Source organism: Eleutherodactylus coqui, chromosome 4 (assembly GCF_035609145.1).
Source record: "Eleutherodactylus coqui strain aEleCoq1 chromosome 4, aEleCoq1.hap1, whole genome shotgun sequence".
In the NCBI taxonomy this organism is placed as follows: domain Eukaryota; kingdom Metazoa; phylum Chordata; class Amphibia; order Anura; family Eleutherodactylidae; genus Eleutherodactylus; species Eleutherodactylus coqui.
Genome location: NC_089840.1, coordinates 103,185,615 through 103,198,593, shown reverse-complemented (window position 1 = coordinate 103,198,593; position 12,979 = coordinate 103,185,615). Strand labels below are relative to the sequence as shown.

General features: G+C 42.1%; 1 protein-coding gene across 1 annotated transcript in view; it reads left to right on the top strand.

The window, feature by feature from the left end:
* Window positions 1–12,979, top strand: part of GPR143 (G protein-coupled receptor 143) — a 54,575-nt gene that overhangs the window by 18,203 nt on the left and 23,393 nt on the right. Inside the window, exons 3-4 of the mRNA XM_066599926.1 lie at window positions 3,579–3,673; window positions 8,721–8,813. Of these exons, the coding sequence (XP_066456023.1) occupies window positions 3,579–3,673; window positions 8,721–8,813 (188 nt within the window). The remainder of the gene's footprint in view (window positions 1–3,578; window positions 3,674–8,720; window positions 8,814–12,979) is intronic.

The following is a 12,979-nucleotide window of genomic DNA, read 5'->3' as shown; positions in this document are numbered from 1 at the left end:
TGCTTTCCTATTGGTTCTTCCACATGAGCGATATTTTGTAGCCTGTGACATTCTGAGACTACAAAATCGTGGCATGCTCTATACAGCTGTGATTTGCGATTTTTAAAATCTTTTTGTAGCCCATGTTTCCCCATGGAGCCTTCCTATGTGTTGCATTGGATCGCACAAAAACACGGTTTTCATGCGGTGCAATGCAACTTTTATAGTAGGAAATCCTATTGTAAAAGCCCTAGCTGCAGTGAAAAAACAAAAAAATAATAATACATCACCTAAGAAGCGCTGTTCGGCTCCAGTGCGGGTCTTCTCTTCATATCTGGCACTTGTCTTCTGTCTTCTGCCACCCCTTCCTGGATTGGAGGATCAAAATCCCTGCCACTCAGAGCCAGTGCTCAATGAAACAATCACAGCTACTCAATGAATGAATTAATGGCTGTGATTGGTTCATCAAGAGCTAGCTCTGACTGGCTGAGCCGCATGCGCTCGGGAACCAATCACAGCCAGCCCTTACTGGAGGCAGGGATTTTGATCCTCTAATCCAGGAAGGGCTGGCAGAAGACTGAAGACGAGTGCCAGACGTGAAGAAAAGACCTGCGCTGGAGATGACAGCGCTTCTTAGGGCTAAGTCCTTCTCCCCTGGGCTTGGTCCTCCTCCCCCTCCTTTTCTCCATCTACACAGCCCCTATAGGACAAACCATCAGGAGTTTTGGCCTCCAATACCACCTCTACGCTGACGTCACCCAATTATACACCTCCTCGCGTGACATCACAGCGCCGGTCCACCAGAACGCCACCGACTGTCTGTCTGCTGTCTCTAACACTATGTCCTCTCTCTACCTAAAAGTGAACCTCTCAAAAACTGACCTCCTGGTGTTTCCGCCCTCTGCTAACCAATCTCATCCTGTCATCTCCATCTCAGTGTGTGGCGCCACCATAACTCCCAGACAGCACACCTGCTGCCTTGGGGTCATATTCGACTTTGATCTCTCCTTCACCCCCTAAATCTAATCTGTGGCCCGAACATGTCAGCTACACCTCAAGAACATTGCAAGAATCCACCCCTTTCTCACCGTAGACACGCTGAAAACGCTCAGTTGCGCTCATCCACTCTCGGCTCGATTATTGCAACTCATTGCTGATCGGCCTCCCCTGCACCAGACTCTACCCCCTCCAATCCATCCTGAATATGGCAGCCAGGCTCATCTTCCTGTCCAGCAGCTACTCAGACGCCTCTGCCCTGTGCCAGTCACTGCACTGGCTGCCCGTTAAATACAGAATTAAATTTAAACTCACTATCTTCATCCATAAAGTTCTCCATAACGCAGCGCCGCCCTACATTGCCTCTCTCATCTCAATCCACTACCCAGCTCAGACCTGCGCTCTGCTAACGAACTCAGACTGAGTGCGACTTTCATTTGAACCTCTCATTTCCGCCTCCAAGACTTCTCCAGAGCAGCACCGGTCCTCTGGAACGCACTACCAAAGGCTATCCGGGCAATCCATAACTCACACAACTTCAGGCATACCATATACCCTAAACCAAACCCCTCTGTACTCCGCCTGATAACATGCTCCCTGTCCTGCTGACTGCAACCCCTGCTAGCTGCCATCAACCGCCCCTGCTGTCATACCGATTCTGCCATCACACGGCTAAAGTCTGACCATTGTCTGTGTACAGCATCCCACACTCTCCACCTCACCATACTGTGTACATCTCCAGCCCTTTACTTTCTGTATCCCCCCATAACTTGTAGTATGTAAGGTCATTGGAGCAGGACCCTCACCCCTATTGTTTCTATCAACTGATTACTACATGTAACCGTGGTTTTTGTATTTTTGTACTTTTGTCTTTCTGTATCCCCCTGTTTTTGTAAATGCTGCGGAATGTGTTTGGTGCTATATGAATAAAGATTATTATTATTTTTGTTTTTTACTGCAGCTAGGGCTTCTTTTTGGGGTAGGGATTATATTTCAAGCCCACCACACCCACGAGAATCCTAGCAGTTGGTGCTATAAAGTCGCACGACTTTGTAGAGCCAGAAAATCGTGTTATTGCCACGAGAAACCGCTGCACAATCGCACGGACCACTGATGCGATATCACTGCGTCTTTCTTGTGTCGCTATCGTGTCATCTGTGTGGATGCGGCTTAAGGCCGCTTCCACATAGGCGATTCTCTTGCGTGATTTTGTAGCGATGCGACAGTGCTACAAATCGCATATATGTGGAGTCAATGCTTTCCTATGGGTTCTTTCACATGAGCGATGTTTTGTAGGCTGCTACATTTCGAGACTGCAAAATCACGGCATGCTCTATACAGCTCCGATTTGCAATTTTTTGTAGCCTATGTTTCCCTATGGAGCCTCCTTGTTTATCCCATCGCATTGCATGAACTTGCGATTTTCGTGCAATGCAATTTTTTTTTAACATTAGAAGGTCTTATTAACATACTATCTACAAAATCGCACAATTTTATTGCGGGCAGCAGCGACACGATGCTACATTTTTCCCAAGAAAAAAGCATCACTGACGCTACAAAATCATGTGTACATAGTAGTGATATCACATAATATGAAAGCAATGTAGGCAAATACAGCATAAAAATACTGTGGTAAGCTATAGTTAAATATGTGTGGTTTCGTCAAGTCATGCAATAATATACCATTAAATATTATGATTACACCATTTTTTATGTAATAGTTTAAGTGGTCACTAACTTTTTAAGCAACCTGTATTTATATGATAAGCAGGGTGAAAATCAGCAAAACTGACTTTTTACCTAAAAATACATTTTTGTGCTGAAAAATTACTGTAAAGCCATTAAGGGTCTCCCTTCTTACTTAATTTCTGTCCACTGCCTGCTATCAAGTCTGCTACTGGAAACTGCACAATTGCAGAACAAGAAATAGAGGAGTGGAATGTCATTATGCCCTCTGAAGTCTGTGAGAGCAAAGAAGAGGGTGTGCGGAGGGACAGATACTCACATGCAGACTTGCCTGCTTGAGCTAATGATAAGTTATTTGGTGCTATGTATTTACATCTCCACTGCTCTACGTGTGTATTACAGACAAATAGAGAACAGGATCTGTAGTTCTCTGTGCACCAGTATATAGAGCACAGCACTGCAGCTAGGTTCCTCCCACCAGTTTTGAGAGACCTGAGAATCACATGTACACCCTCCAGAGAGGGAAACTGGAAAAAAATACAGGAGACAAGTCTTATCATTCCCAGGAATAATGTTATTTCTCATGTATACAAACGGCAGCTTAATCTGAAAAGTCATCTGAAAAGTTAGGTATGCTTTAAAGGAATATCCTAGGTCCTTACAATATGCTTGAAATTCTGTATAATGTAAAAATTAAAACATTGCAATATATTCAGCTTTTCTCCCATAACCGCACTGTCCCCTTTTGGCCGTCCCCACTTCAGAACTTTTTTGTTTTGAAATTAACTTGATGACATTGGGGTGTCCAATTCCAGTTTGGCAACCGATGTCTATAAGGGAAAAAAACTCACGATAATGATCTCACCAGGGGCGATTTAAATTTAATTATGTAAGAAGTGGTTGTGGTTTTCTTGTAGATGTGGATACAACTGTTCTACAGTGCAAGCTTCTGGTGGCTGTTCTGCTATGCAGTGGATGCCTACCTAGTGATCAGAAGATCAGCTGGACTAAGGTATTTATGAATCTCTTCTCTTCACACTAGGATAGGGATGAAGAGCTTCAATAATCTATTTTGTGCTGGATCTGTGGCTGTACCTCCGACCGGTGGTTCCAACGCAGATGTGAAACCACCACCTCCATTCACTTTGTTGGAAGGAGTAAATATTGAAATATATGTTATTTAAAAATTGTAGTGAATATAGATCACTTTGTTGCAATTTGTCTGTTTGGCGATTGGTGACAAGAAAGTCTCATTAAGGGCTCCTGCCCACGGCAGAGCTGGATTCCGTATGTGGAATCCCGCAGCGGAATCTGACCTGAGAACAGCGGCGTCCGCGCGTACCTTGTACTTTCAGTTTTCATCTGTACTGCGGATGGTCTGCATGGCAAGCATGTCATTGCGGAAGAGCTGTGGATTGGATAGCTTCCATTGACTTCAGTGGAAGCCGTCCATGTGGACTCCGCGCAAAAATAAAGCATGTTGCGATTTTTTTTTCTCCGCTTGCGGAAACTGCAGTTGGTTTCCTCAAGTGTGCAGAAAAAATTGATTTCCCATAGCATGCTATGGCCTCTATTTGCTGCGGATCCGCGGTGTGGACCCCCACCGCGGATTCCGCAGCAAATATCCGCTGTGTGCAAGAGCCCTAAATCCATTGTGGATAGTTATTTTTATCAATCATTTACAAAATGAGCAAAGAACATTCACCCATTTATTTACATCCCTATCATCTGTGGTTTGATTAATGCCGAATCTCTCTGCTACTGTTGTGTTCTCTGCAACAGGATTGTTAGTAGAGGTTTGCATCCTCATTTCAAAGTCTGTAATTGTTAGACAATGTTTTAGGCAATGTACCTCTGCTAGGTAATATGCCTCGCATGACTCACTGGTTTAAAGTCGGATTGGCACTAATAGGAGAGAAGTGGCAACCTGATAACAGTCATTCCATCATCATCCCCTTTCTCTAGTACACTTGTGTCAAACTCATCTGAATATCATTTCTTTTCTTCCACCTGTGCATGGAACGACTGCTCCTTGAGCCATGGACAGAGGTTCCTGCTATATTATACAGTCTGAATGAACCATGTGAAAGAAATAAGTAAACCATGAAAGTTCTTTCTTTCCTCAGTGAACTGCTATTTGATACATTTTATCCCTTTGCAGCTGCTTCTAGATTTGTAATACCAGAAATATGGCTACTTACATATAATGTTGCATCCCCATGGAAAAGGGGTGGAACAAAATATGGAAACACCATAATAAATGCATGGGATTTTAATCATTAGCACTGAGCAGACCTTTTGACTCCTCCTTAGCTGGGAGCTTTCCTGCCAAATTTGTGTTTACTTCACCTCTTGCCCTGCTCTGGGTTGTTTTGGCAACCAACTGGTAACAGCAGCTGATTGGCTCAAACCGCTGACCAATGGAACCTTGTTGCTCGGGCAGATGTTCACTTCTGTGTCATATTACCTCCACTTACAGTGGGTCTCTACATGTTTTATTGAAATATGATTTATAATCCCATGTAACTTAAGGCATGCATTTTGTACGGTGTATCCATATTTTTGTCCACTCCCTGTATCTTTGAGCATTACCAAATATTCATATGCCTGCCATTGTCTACTGAAGATCTACTAACAAACAATATGTGCCAATTTTTGGCTATAAATGTGTGTGAGTATGTGCATATGTGTACAGATCGCCATACTACATTGCATTCAAAAATTTTAAACAGGTTAACATTTTTAGGGCAGCTTCATACGGGCACAATTTACTGCATGCAGCACACAAGGCGGCGCACAGCAAGGACGTAATGACATTGCATCCTTGCTGCGCGCTGCCAGTTGCCATGCACTATCTTAACATGTATTCATGCATAATAAGCTCCGAGATAGAACATGCTGCGATCCTTCTTGCATGTGTATTTCGCGCAGTATGTGTGAGCGGCAACATGGGAGCCTATAGCAGATTGGTACAACATATTACACGCAAAACCAGCATGCGTAATACGCTATCATCACACATCCGTGTGAAGGAGCCCTTATACTGCATAACATAGTGATGAGAAGTCTGAATGAACTATGTGATAGAAATAATTAAACCATGAAAGTTCTTCCTTTCCTCAGTGAACTGCAATTTGATACAAGGTTACATTATAAAAATAATCTAATTTAGGAAGTCATGCTTTCTTTCACACATTATCCACATGGTACAAAGACGTCGTTCTTACTTTCTATGGATAGCCATAGGCGGAACAATACTCATCTGTATTTCGCAAGAGTGGTTGTGAGTGACTGATGTAAAAAAAAAGTCTGATAGGAACACGATCTAAGCTAAAGTATAATTAAAAGAGGCACGAAGCAGAAATTAACATAATGAGCATCTAGAACTATGGAAACTGGAGCATGAAACCAGTACAAGTGCCCTAATGTCCTACATGTGTGAGAAACTAGAATATTACACAATGCTTGAGCATTAGGACTAAATGTGTAATTTTCTAAAACTGCAGCTTATAAGAGTGTAACCTATAAAACGTTTGACTACTTGGGTGGAAAGGGAGTGGATCCAGCCTTTAGCCAATAAAAGTGATGGGCTCTTTATCATCTCCCTTAAATCTGATACCTTATTTATATCTGTTTTTACAGGGTGGGCCACAAAAAGTAGCCCGCCTCTGGTCCTGGCACCACACTTTTCAGAGTCGGCCGTAATCCCTTGCACCCTGTCTGACTAAGACATCTCACTCCATGTTCAGCGTTCAGGCTTTATTTTACCCTGCTAGTTGTGTCAGAAATTGCCTGAGGAAGGACCCTGTGAGGTCCGAAAGCTCGCTATAACATCATGATTTTTGGTAGCCATCAAAAGGTATCATATCTACAAGATTACTTGGTTTCTCTTACGAAGAAGAATCACGTTTTGCTCTACTGGCTAACACTGTACCAACCCCCTTTTTTTTCCCGTTTTGCCTAAAAAAGGTGGTATTCTTCTTGCAATAGTTATTGTAGAAGGCTATGCACAAAACAGATTAATTATGAAAACGCAAGATGCCTTTGTCGATAAGTACACAGGTATGAACCCAACTGCTAAATGTTGTATTCAGAGTCTGGTTTAGAAATGGCACCAAATTGGGTCTGTCACAAACTTGAAGGAACCAAGGCCTCCGTCAGTATGGATGTCCGAAGTCGTCTGTGATATTCAGCAACAGGTTGCAATTAGCCTTCGAAAATCAATTTTGGAGCCTGTCCCAGCAAGTTAGTGTATCACAAACTATATGTTGTCACGTGTTGAAATCTCTGAACCTGAAACCACAGCGAATCACATGAAGGATCTGAAAGAGTATGTCAAAGCGAAACATGCAAATTACTGTACGTGGTTGCTGACTATGATTGCTAGAGGACTTCTGGACCCATTGTTGTACTTGACGATGCAGCATAGTTTAATTTATTTGGTCACATGAATTAACAGAATACGAGGTACTGGTCTAGTAAAAATTCCTACCTGACTCATGAAACACCACTGCACAGCCAGAAAATTGGTGTTTGGCGGGCAGTATCAGGAACACCAACAGTGGGCCCAATTTTCTTTGAATCAACTGTGAATACCCCAGTTTATCTGGACATGTTTGAACAGTTTTACAACAAACTGACACCAGAAGAAAGTACTGCTTTTATCAACAAGATTGGGCAACATGGCATACCTCCCACAACTCACTGGCACGGTTCATGAGCTATTTATGGAAAAGCAAATTCTAAGCAAGGGGTTATGGCCACCGTGTTCCACAGACTTGTCCACGTGCGCTCTTCATCTGTGGGGAAATTTAAAGCAGGAAGTGTATGCCAATAATCCACATGCCCTAGATAAACTCAAGGAAAACATCAGAAACACTAACCACAGCATCACCATTGAAGAGCTGCAGGCAGTATCAGCCAACATGTTGTGACATGCCTGGAGGTCCACCAAAGTGAATGGGGACCCCTTCCAATATCTATTACAACATGTGGATAAATCAATAAAGCTTTGGAAAAAGCAATCCAATTGCTTGTTCTTCCTGCCACAGCATTGTTGGAAACAGCGTTACTTTTCCCTGGCCCACTCTGCATTTTCGTAGGTTATACAAACTACTACCCAACTGTAGAGCATATACAGTGTCAATATCCATAAAATGTCGCCCCCTGCCAATCATAGTGCATACAAAATACCAGTAGCCATACATTACCAGTCCTAATGCCCTGAAAGAGCTACAGCAAGCTTCTACATTTCTTCTATTTTCAGATGCCCAATGTTGTTTTGTGGTTCATCTTGACCAATCAAGCCAAAAGACTTATATAATTTACATAGAACATGCTGTCAATAAAGAGGTTTTCGTAGACTTAAATATTGATAACCTGTTCTTGTGATAGGTCACCGCTGCTGATTAAGTATTTGCCACATCTTCTTCAGTCTGTAATGCCACGATTATTGGTCACATGAACATATTGTCTGCTACAACATGTATGGCGCCATGCCTGGTGTACAATGAAGAGACTGCAGCACTTGAGTCCTTCATGCAGCATATGGTCAGATGTGTTGGGAGCCAGACCTCCACCTATCCGATATCAATGATCTGACCTAAGAATAAGTTATCAATATATAAGTCAGAAAACCCGTTCAAGAACTCCAAAGTGGGGTAATACCCCCTCATCAATGTTAGAGATTTTCTATTCCAAGTACAGGACATCTGTCATCATTAAATTCTCTTCTGATGGCCAGGTATGCACTAACTCGCATTGCATTTTAGGCCAGGCTCACAATACATAATACCGACATGCTCGTGTGAGATAACCCTTAGGCAGGGACTGTGGGCATGCAGGCAGTAACCAAATAGCTGAGTAGTCAGTCTGCTCCTGGCTACAGGTAGATAATGTTTAGGATGTTTATTGGAACTGCAGACCTCTGACACTTGATATACGGTACTGTTAATGTGACTACTGTCTTCTACCTGGATCATAATTCAATGCTAATAAAATATTTAGAGAGCTGGTTTTGTGCTATAGCAGACTACAACAGGATCTTATTCTCTTTGCAGCACCATTGTTCTTTACCACATGATGACATGGGGCTTGGCGATTCTACTTTGCATAGAAGGTGTTGCAATGCTCTACTACCCGTCAGTATCTAAGTGAGTATCATCATGCTGCATGTATTGTTCGGGACTGTACCTCGTTATCAACTGACCCTAATCTCTAGAAAGTCATGTGATGCTCAACACCATAGGTTGTGATACCGAAATGTTACCATAAAATATGCGATGTGTGGGAAGTTGTACATTTTGAAACGTTTAGATACCACAGGAGTTTTACTAAACTGTTCATCTGGATTAAAATTAAGCATTTTCTTGACAATCTCAAACTCTGCTTTGATCTTCTCAGCATTTAGTGATAATCCCCAGTTTGTGAGGTTTGGCCATATCTACTATTTGCAATTACATAAAAATGCAGTAAGTGTTCTGCATGAAATCTTTGCCATCACTAAAACAGATAATTGGGATACAGAGCTTCAATTTTTGGAATCTAGTGTGGCAACTTAGGGTTTACTCGCTCACAGGATCGCCATCCTTTCCATTCAGGATGGTTGGCACCATATACAAAGAGGCTCAGGGGCATCAGATCTTTTTAACTTGTGCTTCCACCATCTTTATTTCACATCACAGCAAACACTTATGGTACATATAGTTCCTCAGGGTTCACAAGCCACAGGGTCGTCACTATTCCCCCACCCGCGGTGTCTACAGGACTTCAGATCTTGTAACGGACCCAAACTGGTCCACGTCGGACCTAAGGCTCCAAGTTCCTGATACTGCTACTGCAGCCTCTCTCTCTGGCTGGCAGCCAGCTTCACCCTGACTGTGGCAGGAACTGATCCTTCTATCTTACTTCCCACCACACCCATATGTATTCTATCTCTCTCATTTCAGGTACAAGAATGCCTGTCTACTGTTCCCTACAGGCCATTCTGTGTACTGTCCTTTAAAACTAAGTACAAAATGTTCTTTGAGAATGAAAGGAAGGGGACACTTTTTTACAGACACACTGCCATTCATGTCCAGAGACTATGGATGGTATTGTAGTTCAACCCAATTCAGGAAAAATGTGGCCCCTATAAGAGATAACTTGGCACCCCTTTAAACATATGCAAGTTTAACCATTTGAAATTATGTATATCAATGGAGTTAACCCTTTTACAACAACTTGGAGCACTATGGTTAACTATCACTCTATAATTCCTTAAATATTAGACCTCAGGGCTTTCGGTGGTCTATATGACAATTCCAAACCAGATATAGGAATTAAACCTGACTATGAACATGATATTTAAATACGCATCCAAGTATACTTTTAGCCAGTAGCAGCAATATAGTATTCTAAACATTCACACATATGTACAAGGACAAGGATCAGAATGGGCAATTATAGATATGAATGGTAACAACTGTTATTCATCCATGAGCAATCACTTATAATGAGGTTTACATGTGACCATTGCATTGGTCTCTGAATCTGCTATGTGTTCATTTAAGCCTGTAATCATATTCCACACTGTATTGCGGGCCACTTAGTTCCAAGTTGGGTCTCATTTCACAGATTGAGTTGTCCTGTAGAAGCAATTCGCTCCTATATAAAGCATACAATTGAGCATGGAACAATTTTTTTCTCCTACCTTCACACGTGTTTAGTACTGTATTTTGATATTGTTCAGCCCCGTTAAATTGCAGTGTCACCATAATCGATATCCCCGTCATAAAGATCCCAAACAGACTTGCTTCCATGAGACTTTGGATTGCTTTCAGACTGCTGTGATGAATACTGAATGAACTTAGATCGCCATAGTATATCCTTTGATGTTACGGACTGTGCTATGATATTGATGGATCAGTATGTGAGAACCCCCCCCCCCCCCCCCATCTTGGCAGAGGGACTGACTTCATACAAAATGCATATTCCAATACTTCAGCATTCCATCTGCTTGAGCTAATTAGGCTGATTTTTACTTCCCACCACTTTAACCTACTTCGTTATTAGAAAGTTTTTCTTACAAACCAACTTATGTTCAAGGTCTATTTGGCCCTTAACCTTACCCTTAAAAACTAAAGACAGGGCATTCATAAATACATGAGATGCCTCAAGGTTAAACTGTGAATACAACTGAAGTCATTGTGCAACTAAATTTCAGTGGTATTTAGGAGTAGGCATGGAGATGAGAAGACGGTACTATGTTCTGATTGATAGGCACCGTTAGAGCAACATTCCAACTAAAAATGGAAAACCAGCCATCTCACAGTGTTTATCTACTTTGCTTAACTTTACATGGGAAAGTCTTTATGCTCGCTATTTGATGTTAATACTACAATGTAATTTTTTAAAGGCCGCCATGATACTGACTGTATTCTCCTTACTTCACCATATACAGATCAGTTGGTAGGCACACACAACTAAGCGCTTCCCTCGGCGTCTGAAATGTGTGTCCATTGCGATGTAACTTCTCATGGCAACAACTGGGTGAGGCCATAACCTGATGATACATCATTATGTATGCCACGTTACTAAAGCTAATCGCAGAAAGGAAAAAATAGTGGACCATAGGCGCAACCCTTAGGGCTCAGTCAGACGAGCGTGGTTTACACGCTGCTACAGCAGTGTGTAAACCATGCTGCTATAGGAACCAATAGGTTGCTATGGAAGTGCTCACATGGACCCTTTGTAGAAGCGCAGAATCTGCGCTTCTAAACAAGAATGAACAGTGAGTGCCAACTCGCCTGTCAGCGACATGGTATGCAGCGATGCAGGGTGCTTTTCATGGGCTACTATGGGAGCCGTGGAAGCACGCAGTCCACACCACAGATGTGTGACGGGCTTCTTCGTGGAGCTAGAAGCAGCCCAGTCACGTGATCTTTTTCAGTATGACAGCAGCGTGGTTTACACGTTGCTTAACAGCATGTAAACCATGCTTGTCTGACTGTGCCCTAATAGTGTGAAGCACATTCAGATGAGGGGATTAACCTGATTCTTCTTTATTTAAATAAATTAATGGCCAGCGCATAACGCATTTTGGGGACGCAGCCCCTTCTTCAGAATAGCGTGGACATTGTACCAGTAAGTGTATAGTAATGCCATGCAGATAGATGGTGAATCCTGGGAAATTGTTCAACTGGCCAATGCAATAACCAAGTCTTGAGATCTACGTAATCAGATGATGACCTGATCGGGACTGGGCCAATCCATTGGCTAATTGAACAATTTCCTAGGATTTACCACCATCTGCATGGCATTACTTTATGCTTACCAGTTACTTTATTCAGCCTACTCAGAGAAAGTGGCTACGTTCCTAAAAGATGTTACAAGCTGGCTGTTAATCAATAAAGAAGAATGGGGTCTTACCCCTCATCTGACTATGTTTTTTACTATAAGGGTTGCACCTATGGTCCACTATTTTTTCCTTACTACAGTTAGCATTTTGATGCCTCGTTACCGACGGTGACAGTGTTTAGACTGGCAGCACCCTATTAAATATCTCAAAAACTACTTTCAACTTTTGAACCACATCCTTATCAAGAGTCGCTCCACGCTTTCTCTCTTCTGACATCACTAGGGGGCATGGAGCCAAGATGTGGGAGCAGAGCAGAACTTTATGATAACTTTATTAGAGTTTCACATACAATGTTTTTTGGAGAGAAAAGTTGTAGTTTTTCTGTCAGCTTTTGATGCTACTTTTTGAGCCAAAGCCAGAAGCGGATCCAGCAGAAACATAGATGGTAAAAAACACATGGCAGAAAAAGACTACATGGTCCACCTAGTCTGGCCTTATATTATATCCTTTTTATTCCTCTCTTTGGATAAATATATACTTACCTCAGGCAACTCACGTTCATTTATTGTTAATTAACCAACCACATTTGCTGGAAATTTGTTCAATGCATCTACTTCTTTTTCAGTAAAATACATTGTTTCTGATTACCCCCCACATCACAAGGAAGAACAAGTAGAAGTTGTTCCTTAATATTTACCGTCTCTCTAGAATTCACTTCTAACTTCAACTCAAAAAAACTGCATGAAAAACGACTACAAAAACTGGGGCTTCTTCAAAAAACTATTCTTTTGAAAATCAACAAAAAAGATTTCTTAAAGGGACAGTCCAAGAGTTGGACAAATCTGCTGACAGCCAGGCTCTGTTCAGATCATATTCAGCGGTATTCCCTGTAGAAATCTGAATAGTGGCAACAAATATATGCCTCAGGGGTATGACACTGAATATCTATATAGGTACATACATCTATTACTGACTCCAGTT